This window comes from Schistocerca cancellata, chromosome 5 (assembly GCF_023864275.1).
Source record: "Schistocerca cancellata isolate TAMUIC-IGC-003103 chromosome 5, iqSchCanc2.1, whole genome shotgun sequence".
Lineage (NCBI taxonomy): Eukaryota > Metazoa > Arthropoda > Insecta > Orthoptera > Acrididae > Schistocerca > Schistocerca cancellata.
The window spans coordinates 75,678,330-75,696,607 of record NC_064630.1 but is presented as its reverse complement, the minus strand read 5'-3'; the positions used below and the strand labels follow the sequence as shown (position 1 = coordinate 75,696,607).

Below are 18,278 nucleotides of genomic sequence, written 5' to 3'. Positions count from 1 at the left end.
ACACCATATAACTGCCTTGATCGCACTGGGACTTATTTCTGCATTTTAGCAGTACGCACATTGTACACTTACTTTTATAATACATATTGATTACCTGTCTCACCTTTTTGTTTATACTTATTTTTCTGAAGACTTCAGATATCTTGCTCCCCCTTGTTGAAATCTTTTTCAGGTCATCAAATCTGAAAAATGATTTAATTTTTCTTAAATCTTGCTTCCATTATGAAGAGTAAAGAGTGGATTTCCTCTCTGATCTTTTTTTAAATGTTTTCTGAAGCCAGACTGTTCATCATCTAACATCATTCAATTTTCTTTTTTGTTATTTTATATATTACAGTGGGTCAGCAACTTCAGTAGGTATCATGCTGATACAATTTCTCATGTTTACATGCTCTTTCTGTCTTTGGGATTGTGTAGATGATTTTCTTCTGAAAATCTGGCTGTATGTCACTAGTCTCATATTCAACACACCTGAACTGACTTTTATAAGTGTCAAACGAATGTTATGTACACCTTTTCATGTTGTTTGATTGTGTCTTCCTAACCTCTGTCAAATTCTGACTCTAATTCTGGATCTCTGTGTACTTCAAATATACACTTTTGTTTGCAAATAGTTCCTCTCCTTCATAGAGGTCCACAGTGTACTCTTTCCACTTTTCCATAGTCTTTTCTGTGCAATTCCTTCTTCACTCTGAATATCCATGGCTTTGATTTCATTTCATCAAAAGTTATTTTAAGTTATCTATATGCTGAATCTGTCCACCTCAGCTACTGAGTGGTTTGTGTAGATGGCTACCATGTGGACAACCTTGGTTCGATTCCCGGTATTACTAATAATTTTTCCATGGTGAGAAGATTTGTATAGGGTACACTCACACTCACACTTGCCAATTGAGGAGCTACTTGACTACCTAGAACTGGCTCCATGGTTTGGAAAGTCTGCAAAACAGCCAGGAGAGTGCGTTGACAACATGCTGCTCCATACTGTATTTGCATGACACCGCAAATCAGAGGTTGGCATGGCAGCCGGTAGACATCTCTTGGGCCTTCACGGTCTGGACGAGGAGCTGGTGTATGCTGAGCTTGTCGTTCCAGTGGCCATATCCTTTTAGATTTGTTTTTCCTGCTGCTATTCTGTGTTAGATTCCTTGTACTTCCTATCGATTTCATTTTTAAGTAACTCTTATTGCAGCATTCCTGTCTTTTACTGATTATTTTTGTATGTTCTTCTTTTATAGATCGGCTGAATTCTTCTGTTACTTGCAGTTTCTTCACAGCTACCTTCCTTACATTTATCTGTCCAATTTATGTTATTATCCTTTTTAGTGATGTTGATTTCTCCTCTACTGAATTACCTATTGTAATTCAAGTAGTAAGCCACCTGGTACCTCTTGCCTTTTCGGAATATACTGTTATTTGTGAAGTAAGCATTTATGCTTTAGCTGTAGTAGTTCACATCTGAATATTGATTCTAATGAGAATAATCCTATGCCTTAACTGCTCACACTATTTCACTCATTGCCCATCTTTCCAATTCATGAAAAATCCTGCTCCTGTTCTACTGTTTTCTGATGCTACTGACATTACCTATATGTCTGCCTAGATATCTTCTTTTGATTTCAATTTTCTACATATAGATTCAACATTTTCAGTTCCCTTTTTATATTTTCTAGGGGCTATGTCCCTTTCATCCAGACATTATTTTCTCTGATATGTGGAATAATACCCTTCCATTAGCATTTTTCAATGCTTTTCTCATGGTCACCTGCTCCTGGAGATCCAAATGGAAGACTACTCTTCAATCTTCTGCCAATGTAGAAATCATAAGGTCACATTTTCTTTAGATATATATGACATGAATTTAATACAGTGGTTTTGATTGCATTCTGTGTTCTTGTGCCATTGAAGTTTGCTGATCCTTCCACGTTTAAGGACAGTCCCTCCTGAAGAGGAAGAGGGTGCCCTGAACCTGCTCTCTTTTGACATGTCCATTTAGAGAATGGGAGGTGATTCATTATACTGGAAGTTTTGGTGACTGTTGTGGACAATTTTTATTCATAATTGAAGTAGTGACTAAAACTGAATGTGGGACCTGCATTATTAGTCTACAGCTTTCACCAGAATAGAAAGTAAAAGATGTAAACAAAAGAGAAAAAAATGATCAGGAGTGTTTTTGGTAAATTGGGGAGAGTATTAAAACTTAACGTCCAATGCGTTTGGAAAAGGAAGCATTTTTTTACCTGTTGTGATTTATGGTAATGGCATATGGACTTCAAATGTGCAAAATATTCAAAAAGCAAGGTTTAATCAGTGAGCAATGGAGATAATATGATCGGAACTTATAAGAGATATAGGAAAACAACTGGATGACAGAATGGAGTTTCGTATTGTTCGAGTGAAATACAGTTATGGATGTAGTGAAAGTGAAATGGAGATTGTCAGGATACACTGGAATGATAAATGTCAAACTGCCTCCCTGTATGAAAAGAGAAGTCTAGGGTAACTATTAAAATGCCAAGGAGTGTGTATCTAGAGAATTGGGAAATTTGCATTTTGGATAACCATTTAAACATCATTGACTTTTTCTAACTTACACTTTGTCATTAAATCATTTCAAGAAGTTGCTGTTATATGGCAGGCTCTTCAATGAGCACACAGAAATGCTGCCAGAATCATATTTCCATCGATCACTATATTGTAAGAGCTCAGTTTCTCCCAGCATACTGAATAATGTAAAAGATGGTATGTGTTGTCATATATCTGTTTAGATGGCAAAGCTCAAAACCAGAATATGAGTGAAAGAGGTCGACATAGTCAACTACCTGAAAATTATTACTCAATATAGTGTATGTTATTTGCATTAAAATGCAGTAAATTTGCATATGCTACCTAGAGAGCTTAAAATTTCAAATGAGTAGATGTTACATGACTATATTGCACTAACCAAATCCAAATGGTGTGTATTCTTCAGGTATCACAACTTTTCCTTCAGCATCAATGAACCTTTCTGGGCGGAAAGCCTCCGGGTCTCCCCATATTTCTTTGTCCATGAGAGTGCAATGGAAGTTGCATATCACCATAGTATCCTAAGCAGTAAAAACATGATTCACAATTCAGTCAAAACAAATATACTAAAGTAGGTCTGTTTATCGCCAAGAATACACATTTCTATTATCAGATATCTGCAATTGCTAAATAAGTGAAGTTAATTCCATTTAATAGTATATAATGAGCACAGTACCTTTGGTATACTGTATCCCAAAAGTTCAGTATCTTTTAGTGCACGGTGAGGTATACTGAATGTGCGGCCCATAAACATGCGAACAGATTCCAGCATACAGGCTTCCATGTATGGCATGCTGTAAAAGTAAGTGATTGTCAGATCATGTCTACAAAGGAAAGTATAGGATTTTTGGACATGCATGAAGCAGAATATTAATGCAGCTCTAAATACTTCTTTTTCACAAAATGCATGCCATTAATTTTATAGAGAACTCTTCAGATTAAGAGCAGGTTGTGCGTAACTTTATGAAGGTACGGAAATGTGAGGAACATCGAAAATTTGAAATTGCTGATAAACACTGGGCTTTCTTAGCTGAATGTGTGCCGATGTAACCTGATAAATCTACTAATATGTAGAATCCACTTTGATATTTTGTATTTTAAACAGTGTTGTGGCCTCAGATAATAAAAACTTACATGAGCTGAAATTCGCCAATGCATTTATCACAAAAGCTGGTGAAGGAAATAATTTAGGTGTTCTGCTTTATACTCTTAGTGTAAAACAGAATTTGGTAGAAGAAAAGTGAGATATGTTCATAGCTTATTCGTAAGTTATATACAAAACTGGAAAGCTCCTAACAGATTTTAAAAATGTGTTACAGTGCCAGCACCAAACTGAACGTCTGCAAAAAGATGTGATCACCTTGAGACTGTCAGTTTGGTGACACATGCCTCCAAGAGCTTGAACTCTATCACTTTTAGAAGTATTGAAGGCAGGATGGATACACTGATCGTAGATGGCCAACTTGGCTTAAGAAGAGGTATGCACACTTGAGAAGTAATACTCTGCTTCCAATTAATTCTTGAGAAAAGACTAAAGAAGGCTCGAGAGAGTGGCATGAAGTATAAGGACAGAAGAGTAGTGCAGACTGTGTAGAGGAGAGGTGGCTGTGATAAGATGTGAAGAAGCTACTATTAGGAGTGTGTGAGATTGGGCTTCTCTCAATGGGTAGATTCAGAGAGTAACCAGTAGCTAGAGAAGGAATGAAAGTGCATGGTAAGAAAAGAAACTCGTTAATATTTGCTGATAACATTATAGTGTTAAGTGAAGAGGTGGGACAATTAAAAGTGATGCTGGCCTAGTGGAAACCACCCTCAGCTCTTCCTATAAGATAAAAATTAATAAAGCTAAAACAAAAATCTTACTGGTGAGTAGACTGAGACTGCTGACTACTTCACCTACCTAGGGTGTCAAGTTGCATCAGATGGAGGAGAAAAGAAGGATATTGCAAGCCAAATCTATCAGGCAAAGACTGTTTCTAACGAGAGAAGAAACGTTTTTGCATCCAGATCCAGTTTCATACACGAACGTCTCAGGAAATACGTTTTTTAGGGGTGTGCTGTGGAATGGAAATAAAACAGGGACATGTGGAGAAACAGAAAAAAACACAATAATAGCGTTTGATATTGTCTAATGAAGAATCCTAAAGATTGCCCGGATAGACAATGTATGAAATGAAAAGGCCCTCCACAGAATGGAGAAAGAGAAGCTGCATCTTTGAAAACTGATCCAAAATAGGAGGGGCACACAGGGCAGCTTGCTGAGACATGGTAGAGTCATTAAAACAATCACTGAATGGACAGTAGAGGACAAGAACACAGGAGGCAGACAGAGACTGGAACATGTCAACCAAGTCAGGGAGGATAACAGCTGCACCACCTACACTGCTGTCGTTTGACCATCGAACAGACTTCCGTAAGGATGACGCAGTAATAAGTATCCTCAGTGTAGAGAAACAACTGAAGGAGTTGAAAACAAATAAATCACCAGATTTGGGTGAAATCCCAGTTTGGTTTGTCAAAGAGTACTCTGCGGCATTGGCTCCTTACTTAGATTGCATTTATCACACATCTCTCACCCAGCTCAAAGTCCCCAGTGACTGGAGAAAAGTGTGGGTGACTCCTGTGTGTAAGAAGGGCAAAAGGATGGACAGCCAAAATTACAGACCAATATCCCCAACATTGGTTTGCTGCAGAATCGTTGAACATATTCTCAGTTCGAATACAATAAATTGTCTTGAGACTGAGAAGCTTACATCCACAAATCAGCACAATTTTAGAAAGCACCACTCACACGAAATTCAACTTGCCATTTTCTCATATAATATACTGTGAACTATGGATGAAGGGCCACAGGCAAATTACATATTTTTAGATTTCTGGAAAGCATTTGATACGTTGCCCCATTGCAGGCTGTTAAAGAAGGTACGAGCATATGAAACAGGTTCACAGATATGCGAGCTCAGAAACTTCTTAAATTATAGAACCCAGTATTTTGTCCTCGATGAAGAATACTCGTCAGAGACAAGGTATCGTCAGGAGTGAACCAAGGAAATATGATAGGACTGCTATTATTCTCTATATACATAAATGATTTGGCAGACAGAGCAGGCAGCAATCTACAGTTGTTTGCTGATGATGCTGTGGTTTACGGTAAGGTGTCGTCATTGAGAGACTGTAGGAGGATACGAGATGTTCAAATGTGTGTGAAATCTTATGGGACTTTCAGTCCCTAAGATACGAGATGACTTAGACAGAATTTCTAATTGATGTGATGAATAGCAGCTAGCACTAAATGTAGAAAAAATGTAAGTTAATGCAGATGATTAGCAAAAACAAACCCATAATGTTCGGATACAGCATTAGTAGTGTCCTGCTTGACACAGTCATGTCATATAAATATTTGCACATAACAATATAAAGCAATATGAAATGGAAATAATGTGTGAGGAGTGTGATAGGACAGGCAAATGGTCAACTTTGTTTTATTGGGAGAATTCTGAGAAAATGTGGTTCATCTGTAAAGGATACCCCATATAGGACACCAGTTTGATCTATTCTTGAGTACTGCTCGTGTGTTTGGGCTCCATGCCAGGTCAGAGTGAAGGAAAACATCGAAGCAATTCAGAGGTGGGTTGCTAGATTTCTTACTGATAGGTCTGAACAACACACAAGTACTACCAAGAAGCTTCAGGAACTAAAATGGGAATCCCTGGAGGGAAGGTGACTTTTTTTTTTTTTTAGTAACACTGTTGAGAAAATATAGAGACCTGACATTTGAAGCTGACTGCAGAATGATTCTGTTGCCTCCAACACACATTGCCCTTAAGGATCTCGAAGATAAGATATGAGACTTTAGAGCTCATATGGAGGCAGATAGACAGTCATTTTTCCCTCATTCTATTTGTGAGCGGAACATGAAAGGAAATGAGTAGTATTGGTATGGAGACCCTCCACCATACACTTTAAGGTGGATAGCAGAGTATTGATGTAGATGTAGAAGAGGAAAGCTGAACACGGAAAAATATGACAAGCTGTTCTCGACCAACCTGATGCTTGAAGACCAAGTAGTAGTATTCCTGGGCATTAAAAAGGGTTAATTGTAAAATGTCAAACTTTCCCTGCATATAGGCTGTTTCATAAAGTTTCAGGTGGACTGTCAGATGTTAGTAACTTTCTGCCACCTTCAGGCATCCAGTAGTTAGTCCAAAATTTTATGGAGCACAGGTGTAATTGACTATGGATCTCTGTTCAAGAGCTCAGTTACAGGAAAGCAGTTGGCAGGAGTAACTCCTTTGTGAGGCAAATTTAAATTATATGTATATCATTTTCACAACAAGTGTCAACATTTCTGAATCTCACAGAATCATATGGATTGTTCACATATTTCATTACAGATATACTGAGAGAGAGGTGTTTGTACCCCTGGTTGTTTACAAATGAACATGCCCGTGAAATAAAAGAAAGGTGGAGGGGTGAATGTACATCAATGAATGAAAATGTTAATTTATATGTCTTTGACAGTTCTCAATATTTGGCGTAGTAATTCTGCTAAATTCACATAGATTTTTCACACTGGGGAATAACAGAAGATTGTTTGACTTATTACAATGAACAGCTCTAGAAATAAGTCATTAGACCATTGTACCAGTAGGAAACTGTAGTAAAGCATGCCAATATTAACTAGAAAGTATGCAGGATACTTTCAAGAATGGCTAGTAATGTTTCGAAAGTGTGCTATGCTCTATTATTTCACTTTGTAGACATATGGTCAGCAGTGGCATCGTTAACATGTACCTGGTGTACATTTCAACTTACTTAGAAGTGTTGCTTTGCTGGAAGGGCAGCTACTGTTTCCATATGTATGGTACTGTAGTCAGACTAGCACTTGGAAGGAAACAATTTTGTAAAACATTTTTCTTTTTTATGGTTTCAAAAGTAAAAGAAAACTTGAAAGCCGTGAACATTTGCAATGGTTTATTAGGGAACTTTCTCCTTCCTATGAGACACCCTTTTTGTAGTTGGCGGGATTTGAAAGACTGAATTTTGTTAGATGATGAGGATTGTGGTCAACATCAGGTATTTGGTTATATATGAAAACATTCCTGCTGTGGAGAAAATAGTTTGTGAAACAAACAATGATTTTTAAGGACATCAAAATAAAACTCAGGATTGGTTCACCAATCATGTACAAAACCCAGCACAATTGCTTTTGATTTAATACCACTCTCTTTGACATATAGGCCATTAACACTGAATGAAAGGAACTCTATACATATTTCCAACATTATTGGTGTGGATGGAATCTGACTTTACGAGTTATTTCCAGATAGTAGGGTAGGAGTGGGGGATGGTAAAGTGCTGCTTGTGGGAGCATGCGGAACTAGGTGGACAGGGGTTCGGGCAGTTAGGTGCAATCGGGAAGTTTGATGAAGGGTGGGGGTGGGGGTGGGGGAGGGGGGTAGCAGAGGAGGAGAGAAGTAAAAAGAGTGTGGGTGTGTTGTAGAATAGAGGACAGTGTAGCGCTGGAATGGGAACAGGGAAGGGGCTGGGTAAGGATAAAGACTAACGAAGGTCGAGGCCACAAGGATTACAGGAATGTAGGATATACTGCAGGATTAGTTCTCATTTGTGCAATCCAGGAAAACTGGTGTTGGTGGGAAGGATCCAGATGGCACAGGCTGTGAAGCAGTCATAGAAATTAAGACTGTTGTGGTGGGGAGTGTTTCTTAGCCACAATTTGTCGGTGGCTATTTATGTGGACTGACAGCTTGTTAGCTGTCATGCCCACATAGAATGCAACACAGTGGTTGCAGTTTATCTTGTTGATCACATGACTGATTTCACAGGTAGCCTTGCTTTTGATGGGATGGGTGACACTCGTGACTGGACTGAAGTATATGGTGGTGAGAGGATGTATGGGACAGATCTTGCATCTAGGTCTATTACAGGGATATGAGCCGTGAGACAAGTGTTAATGTATATGATCCCACTTCTGGTCATCAGTGTAAATGTATATGGGCAGGGAAGGGGGGAGAAGCTTGTTACATATGGCTCGTGATGACAGTGTGCAGGAGGTCAAGCGGTTAGGGTTTGAGAGTGGGCATCCAGGGCTGCCGTTAAATGACAAAACAGGAAATTAGGTACAATAAAGAGGATATATTTCAATGTACGGTGTGCAAGGGGCACACCTAGAGTCGGAAGTTACCAGGTTTAGGCCAGTCTAGGAGGTCGAACAATTAATTGAAATGGGCAGTGGAAGGGGAAGCAGTTCATGTTTCATGGTAACTTAACGTTGGTGGCCGGCCATGAAAAGCAGAGCCAGAGGCTTTGCCTTCCAAGAAGACATCTGTTCTGCTCGAGCTCTGGATTACAAGAGAGAGAGGCAACTGTTTCCGCACCGCAGAACACTCCAGCATCCACTCACATGACCTCTATCCCATGCACCCTATTGGCCAAAACCAATTGTGTGAATTCGCTGGCAGTTTCGGCAGAGGGCTCAAGGCGTCTCTTGTCAGCAGCTTTAACTGGGCAGAACTGGACAGAGCTTTGAAAGGCAAGCGACTTGTATCATGTAGGCACAGTGTAAGTTACTCAGGGAGAACACTTGTAAAGATTTCACTGGGCCTCTGAAATAAATTTTTAAACCATTTTGCTAAAATATTCCTTGACTGGCTGCCACCCTGTACACAAGGGATTGGAAGCCAGAGTTATGTAGGGATGGACAAGGATATTGTGTAGGTTTGGTGGACGGCAGACACCTAAGTCTACTGGCTTTTTTCCTTATGTAGGAAGCACTTCCAACAAGATCGGTTGTATTTTACAGAAGTATGATGTGAAATGTGTTTTCCGACCTGCATCTAAAATTAGAGTGCTTTTGGGTTCTGTTAAGGATGATCTTGGTTTGTGTAAGGTGGGTGTATACTGCATTCCTTGTAGCTGTGGCATGGCATATACTGGTCAGACTATCAGGACTGTGGAGGACCAATGGACTAAGAATAAATGGCACACACGATTACAGCAGAGAAGTAGATCTGCTATTGCTGAACATTGTATGGCTATTGGTCAACCGATGATATATAACAATACTGAGATATAGGCATGCATGTCCAGCTATTGGGACAACGTTATTAAGGAGGCTGTTGAGATTAAATTAGTGAGCAACCTTGTAAACAGGGATAGAGTTTTTTGTTTAAACTCTGTTTGGACTCCTGTTCTCTCCCTTGTCAAAAACAGAGGGACAGAGTCAATGTTACCTCACTTACACCTCTGACTATAGTCATCTTTGGTGGCAATTCCCATAAGTTGTTTGAAAAAGTCAGAAAATAAAAGATGTAGGAAATTAAAATGGAGTGAAGAAAGGAGTAGGTACTGTGAATAAGTACTGAAACAGAAGGAATTAACATAAATTAAGGCCAGGTGGGAGGTGAGAACCAAGGACATGTTGTAGTGCTAGTTCCCACCTGCGGAGTTCTGAGAAACTGGTGTCTGGGGGAAGAAACCAGGTGGCGCATGTAGTGAAACAGGCACCAAGGTCGTGACTGTCATATTGTACAGCATGCTGTGCTACAGGATACTGTGTGATGCCTGTATACACCCTCTGCCTATGCCCATTCATCCTGACAGATAACTGGATGGTAGTCACACCGATCTCAAAGGCTGAACAGTGTTTACATAACAGCTGGTATGTGACTTGTGTCATTTCACAGGTGACCCTCCCTTTGATAGTACATGTTTTGCCAGTTACAGGGCTAGAATAGGTGGCGGAAGGAGGGTGCATAGAGCAAGTCTTCCAGTGGTGACAGTCACAGGGGTAGGAGCCATAGGGTAGGGTGGTGGGTGCAGAAGGTGTATAGGATCTGACAAGGATATTGTGGAGATTGGGAGGATGACAAAAAGCTATTATAGGTGTTGTGGGCAAAATATCAGACAGAATGGATCTCATTTCAGGTCATGATTTTAGGAAGTCAAGGCCCTGTCAGAGTAGCTGATTGATACATTCAAGACCAATATAATACAGGGTAGCAAGTAGTGTGCTCCAAAGATGTTTTTTGGAGGAATCAGCCATACCAGGATTGTATGTGATGGCCCAGGAAATCTGCTTTTGAACTAGGCTGTCAGGACAATAATGTCCAGTGAAGGCTGAAATGAGAGTGGTGGTGTATTCCTGCAAAGAGATTGCATCTGAGCAAATACATTTGCCTCGAATGCCAAGACTGTATGGGAGGGAACATTTGACATGGAAAGGATAGAAACTGTTAAAAGTACTATTGTTTGCTAGTAGGTCTGATGTGGACGGAAGTGTGTAACTGGCCTTCAGTGAGGATGAGATCAACGTCAAGGAAAGTGCCATGGGATTCAGAATAGTACCATGTGAAATTTATTTGGGAGAAGGTATTTAGAGATTCCAGGGGTTTTAACAGGTCAGCCTCACCATGAGTCCATACAGCAAAGATGTCATCATTATATCTGAACCAGACCACGTGCTGAATGCTTATGGATCCCAGGACAGTCCCTTTCAAGCGACCCATGAAAAGGTTGGCATAGGAAGGAGCCACCCTGGTTCCCATGGCCATATCCCTGTTCTGTTTGTATGTCTGCCCCACAAAGGTGAAGTAATTTTGGTAAGTGTAAAGTTGATTAAGGTGAGCAAGAAGGATGTCATTTACTATTAATCAGGTGGGTGTTGACTGAGGAAATGTTCTTATTCTACACCAGCCTTTTTACAGTTTCAAATACAGCCATCTCTTGCACTTACCCAACTAATCTGTGACCTATATACCACATTTGCCAGTTTTGACTCCACCAGACTTCTCTCCTAGAAAATCCTACTGTTATCTGCCCCTCATGTTTCCTTGGATGGTATCATCCACCAAGCCAACTTCAGACTGAAACAACATGCTAGACTTTACATCAAAAAGCTATCCCACCTTCTAAACTACCTCAACAGCTGCTCTCTGCAGCTCCCCAAACAGCCACACCATCAACCACCACTCCTCTCTTACAAACTGAGCTTGGCCAGCCTCCTCAACATCCCACTGCCTTCCAGACCTGTAATAACTCATAATCATGAGAACCCGTCACAACAGTGCAGTGTTCTCAACCTCTCGTCCAAAGCACCCCCACCCCTGCCCCTGAATTCTGTGTTATCCAAGGGTCTCACTTTCAGCCATAAACCTGCAATTAATCGTGCTGCTTTGGTGAAAGACCTAATTTCCTTTACACGTGATGTCAACTGGAGATATCACTTTGCAACCCAATTCCAAAACCTTTCCAACAGCAAACCTGACATTGAACCCTGACTTGAACAGTTCTGACCACAATCTCAACTTGATCCACCACTGTTACCTCAGAATCATCCCTTACAATCCTTGCAAGAATTCCTCACATCTGGCATTGCTTCACAACCTTTCCTCAGCTCCCTACAACATGACCCTAACTTGTCCTCTGCAGAACTCCAGGCTTTACATTCCCTAAAAGCTGATGACTCCATCATTATCCTCCCAGCAGACAAAGGATCTACCACTGTGGTACTTGACCAACAGGAGTGTGTTAGTAAAGGTCTACACCAGCTGTCTGACACCTCTACTTACATCTGCCATCGAGATCCCAGTCCCTCCTAAAAACCTCAGGCCCCTCATAAGGACTTACACCTCAATCCACAGAACTTCTTCCCCCACCCAAACCGCCCCCCACCCCCACTTTTTACCTTCTTCCTAAGATCCACAAACCCATACGCCTTGGATGTCCTATAGTTGCTGGTTTCAAAGCACCCTCCGAATGTATATCTCCCTTAGTTTATCAACACCTGCAACCCATAGTACAAAGACTTCCATTCTGTATTAAAGATACTGACCATTTCCTAGATCATCTGAAATCTGTGCAATTCCCATTCTCACCACACACCTTGCTTGTCACCACTGACGCCCAAACGATTTCAAGCCTATGACATCCTTCTTGCTCACCTTAATCAACTTCATAATTACCAACAATTATTTTACCTTTAAAGAGCAGACATATGAACAGATCAGTGGTACGGCCATGGAAACCAAGATGGCTCCTTTCTATGCCAGCCTTTTCATGGCTGTCATGGGATCCGCAAGCCTTCAGCCGCTGCTCTGGTTCAGATACAATGATGACATCTTTGCTGTATGGACTCACAGTGAGGCTGACCTGTTAAAATTCCTGGAATCTCTAAATACCTTCTCCCAATTAAATTTCTTATGGTACTATTCTGAATCCCATGGCACTTTCCTTGATGTTGATCTCATCCTCACTTAAGGCCAGTTACACACTTACATCCACATCAAACCTACTAACAAACAATAGTACTTTTAACAGTTGCTATCCTTTCCATGTCAAACGTTCGCTCCTGCACAGGCTTTGCATTTGAGACAAACATATTTGTTTGGATGCAGACTCTTTACAGGAATACACCACTCTCACTTCAGCCTTCACTGGACATAATTACCCCAACAGCCTAGTTCAAGAGCAGATTTCCTAGGCCATTACACCCAATCCTGGTACTCCAGAAACAAGTTTGGAGCACACCACTTGTCACCCTGTATTATGCTGGTCTTGAATATATCAATCAGCTACTTTGACAAGGCCATGGCTTCTTAAAATCATGCCCTGAAATGAGATCCATTCTGTCTGAGATTTTGCCCACCACACTTACAATAGCTTTTGGTCACCATCCCAATCTCCACAACCTCCTTGTCAGACCCAATGCTCATTCTGCACCCATCACCCCACCCCATGGCTCCTACCCTGAGACTGTCCCTACTGGAAGACATGCCCTATGCACCCTCCTTCCACCACCTATTCCAGGCCTGTAACAGTCAAAACATATACTATCAAAGGAAGAGCCACCTGTGAAACGACACACGTCATATACCAGCTGTTATGTAAACATTATTCGGCCTTTTACATCGGCATGACTACCACTCAGTTATCTGTGAGGATGAATGGTCATAGGCAGAGGGTGTATACAGGCAATACGCAGTATCCTGTTGTGGAGCATGCTGTACAATGTGACAGTCATGATCTCAGTGCCTGTTTCACTACATGTGGCATCTGGTTTCTTCCACCAGTTTCTCAGAACTCTGCAGGTGGGAACTAGCCCTACAGTATGTCCTTGGTTCTCTCCACCCATCTGGCCTTAATTTACATTAATTCCTTCCATCTCAGCATTTATTCACAGTAACTACTTCTTTCTTCACTCAATTTTAATTTCCTACATCTTTCATTTTCTGACCTGTCTATTTTTTGTCATACTCCTCCCCCATCTGTTGCGTTCAATGCACTTAGCTCTTCACTCTTATTAACTTGTACATGATGTTTTAGTAGTCTTGTAATCTCTGTCTTCCATATTACCCCGTCTTCCACTTTTAAGCTCTCAAGTTTTCAAATCTTTCCCAATGCAGTCCCCAATAATCAGTCTTTCCTTCTCATCCTGTCCCCTGACCTGCAGCTCTGGGGGACTTTTCTGAACTGCACCTCTTTCCTTAAACCTCTTCAATCCTTTTCCTTCATCCCTCTTCCTTCCTCTTCAACTCTTCTGCCAGAAGAAGGAGCCACTGGCTCAGAAAGCTTGTTGAAGTTAAATCCTTTTGTGTGTGTTTTCTCCTGCTGCCACTTGGTGAGTAGATTTTTTGTCACAGTAATGTAGTCAATGTTGATCAAATATTTAAAAAGAACTCAAATATGTAATGAAGGGGTTCTCTCATTAACAGTGGCAAAGATATGCTAAAATAGATCTGATGAAGAAATTGAGAAACAAAATTGTAATTTACAAGAGCAGTGTGAACCCATTCTCACAATTACAGTATTTCTGTAAACACAACTATTTTAGACCATTAAAAATCAAAGTATGATAAGCATTTAGTTCATTATTGGTATTCTGATTTCTACTTTTTCACCTCATTTGAAGAAACAGTGTCCAGTGCTATATTGCCACTAAGCATAAGAAACAAGAATCTGTAAGATATTACTTAAATGTATACTAATATGCAGGTGTACTTTTATTCTAGTTTAAAGCCATTTGCTAATAACCATATTAATCTGTCAGCAGATGCTGAACCAATTGGGATAATAGAAGATTCCATAGATCTGTCTCATCCTGATGGTGATGTGCAGTCAGAGTTAGTACACAATGGACTGTCATAAAATGAAATTCAGTGGAATTTCCAGTAAATGTGAATAATGTTGATCTAAAAATAATTCCTAGTGGACCATTCCAGAAGACTAAAGAAGAGGCTTTTCTGTGAATTTTTAACCAGATCAGGTCATAAACTAAACTGGTTGTCATTTTCAGGGAAACTTCAGAAATCTTCTGCCAGATTTGCTGATTGTTTTCTGAATAGGACTCTTGACAATCTGAGTGCATTTGCCAGTAAGGAAGTAACAGACTAAATATTCATGAATCCATTTGGATAAATGTATCCAGCCCATGCAAATTCATGTGTTATGATTAAATACTAAAAGGAATATTGCAGAAGCTGTATTATTGTAAGGTACTGTAAAGTGAACTGTAGATTAAAACTGAAGAAAATGCAGAAAGGTGGGAATTTAAGGAGATGGGACCTGGATAAACTGAAAGAAACAGAAGTTGTAACGAGTTTCAGGGAGAGCATTAGGGAATGATTGACAAGAACAGTGGAAAGAAATACAGTAGAAGAAGAATGGATAGCTTTGATACATGAAATGGTGAAGGCAGCAGAGGATCAAGTAGGTAAAAAGGCAAGGGCTAGTAGAAATCCTTGGGTAAGAGAAGAAATATTGAACTTAATTGATGAAAGGAGAAAATATAAAAATGCAGTAAATGAAGCAGGCAAAAAGGAATACAAACATCTCAAAAATGAGATCAACAGGAAGTGAAAAATGGCTAAGCAAGGATGGCTAGAGGACAAATGTAAGCATGTAGAGGCATATATCACTAGGGGTAAGATAGATACTGCCTACAGGAAAGTTAAAGAGTTCTTTGGAGAAAAGAGAACCACTTGTATAAATATCAAGAGCTCAGATGGAAACCCAATTCTATGCAAAGAAGGGAAAGCAGAAAGGTGGAAGGAGTATATAGAGGGTCTATACAAGGGAAAAGCACTTGAGGACAATATTATGGAAATGGAAGACGATGTAGATGAAGATGAAATGGGAGATATGATACTGTGTGAAGAGTCTGACAAAGCACTGAGAGGCCTAAGTTGAAACAAGACCCCAGGAGTAGACAACATTCCATTAGAATTACTGATAGCCTTGGGAGAGCCAGCCCTGACAAAACGCTACCATCTGGTGAGCAAGATGTATGACACAGGTGAAATACCCTCAGACTTTAAAAAAAAATACAATAATTACAATCCCAAAGAAAGCAGGTGCTGACAGATGTGAAAATTACCAAACTATAAGTTTAATAAGTCACGGCTGCAAAATACTAACATGAATTCTTTACAGACAAATGGGAAAACTTGTAGAAGCTGACCTCGGGAAAGACCAGTTTGGATTCCGTAGAAATGTTGGAACACGTGAGGCGATACTGACCCTTCAACTTATCTTAGAAGACAGAGTAAGGAAAGGCAAACCTACGCTTCTAGCATTTGTAGACTTAGAGAAAGCTTTTGGCAATGTTGACTGGAATATTCTCTTTCAAATTCTGAAGATGGCAAGGGTCAAATACAGGGAGTGAAAGGCTATTTACAATTTGTACAGAAACCAGATGGCAGTTATAAGAGTCGAGGGGGTATGAAAGGGGAGCAGTGGTTGCGAAGGGAGTGAGACAAGGTTGTAGCCTATCCCCAATGTTATTCAGTCTGTATATTGAGCAAGCAGTAAAGGAAACCAAAGAAAATTTGGAGTAGGAATTAAAATCCATGGGGAAGAAATAGAAACTTTGAGGTTTGCCGATGACAGTGTAATTCTGTCAGAGACAACAAAGGACCTGGAAGACCAGTTGAATGGAATAGACAATTTCTTGAAAGGAGGATATAAGACGAACTTCAACAAATGCAAAACGAGGATAATGGAATGTTGTTGAATTAAATCGGGTGATGTTGAGGGAATTAGATTAGAAAATGACACTCTTAAAGTAGCAAATGAGTTTTGCTCTTTGGCGAGCAAAACAACTGATGATGGTTGAAGTAGAGAGGATATAAAATGTAGACTAGCAATGGCAAGGAAATCGTTTCTGAAGAAGAGAAAATTGTTAACAACGAGTATAGATTTAAGTGTTAGGAAGTCGTTTCTGAAAGTATGTGTATGAAGTGTAGCCATGTATGGAAGTGAAACATGGACAATAAATAGTTTAGACAAGAAGAGAATAGAAGCTACAGAAGAATGCTGAAGATTAGATGGGTAGATCACATAACTAATGAGGAGGTACTGAATAGAATTGGGGAGAAGGGAAATTTGTGGTACAACTTGACTATAAGAAGGGATCGGTTGGTAGGACATGTTCTGAGGCATCAAAGGATCACCAATTTCGTATTGGAGGACAGTGTGGAAGGTAAAAATCGTAGAGAGAGACCAAGAGATGAGTACACTAAGCAGTCTCAGAAGGACGTAGGGCCCGCATCTCGTGGTCGTGCGGTAGCGTTCTCACTTCCCACGCCCGGGTTCCCGGGTTCGATTCCCGGCGGGGTTAGGGATTTTCTCTGCCTCGTGATGGCTGGGTGTTGTGTGCTGTACTTAGGTTAGTTAGGTTTAAGTAGTTCTAAGTTCTAGGGGACTGATGACCATAGATGTTAAGTCCCATAGTGCTCAGAGCCATTTGAACCGTTTTGAAGGATGTAGGTTGCAATAGGTACTGGGAGATGAAGAAGCTTGCACAGGATAGAGTAGAATGGAGAGCTGCATCAAACCAGTCTGTGGACTGAAGATCACTACAACAACAACTATAAAATGGGGTGAATTGCAAGATTGGGGTGGAAAGAACCAAAACTTTAGAAATAGTTTGTGTCATTTGACAAAGAGTAATATTCCCCGTGCTATGAGGTTAATTTTGTGAGATGTTGATCAATCCATAAATTTGCAAAGGAATATTGGTTTTTTGTTTTTTGCAGCACAGAAGAATCTAGATACAATCCAATTAAGAATAATAAATTACTATTTTACAGATTAGGTTGAATATAAACTCTTTTTGGGACAAACAAGCGGAAAAATGGTACCTCGTTGAAACAATTTTGCCGCTCACTTATCATTTGGTGTCATCCAAAAATGTATGGAGAGCAGCATCCATTTCATTTTTAAGCCATAAAACTAATTTATTTATTTATTTATTCCATGTGAACCTATGGTACACAGTGTGTTGGAGATGGTGGAAAATATCAGTTAACGTTGTGAACATATATTAACATATAGTATCCTCATGTATTATATTGCAAAGATTGGTTAAGTTTACTTTACTCCAGTTGCTCAATGTTTTCAATTTAATACAAATAAAACTAATTTATTTATTCCATGTGATCTGATGGTACACAGTGAGTTGCAGATGTCGGAAAATATCAGTTAACATTGTGAACATATATTACCATATAGTATCTTAATGTATTATATTGCAAAGATTGGTTAAGTTTACTTCACTCCAATTGCTCAATATTTTCAATTTAACACAAATAGCAAGATTATTGTTCTAAATATTCATTTATAGAGTAAAAACAGTGACACAACAAATATGACTTAACGACTTTGCTAAATTTTATGTTGTCTGTGATGGACTTAAC

The 18,278-nt window shown here is 39.8% G+C and overlaps 1 protein-coding gene across 1 annotated transcript in view; it reads right to left on the bottom strand.

Annotated features, from left to right (window-relative positions):
- LOC126187946 (probable cytochrome P450 303a1) overlaps positions 1 to 18,278 on the bottom strand; it is a 113,368-nt gene that overhangs the window by 7,290 nt on the left and 87,800 nt on the right. The window contains exons 7-8 of the mRNA XM_049929321.1: positions 3,242 to 3,359; positions 2,945 to 3,086 (exon numbers count right to left, since the gene is read on the bottom strand). Coding sequence (XP_049785278.1) covers positions 2,945 to 3,086; positions 3,242 to 3,359 — 260 coding nt within the window. The remainder of the gene's footprint in view (positions 1 to 2,944; positions 3,087 to 3,241; positions 3,360 to 18,278) is intronic.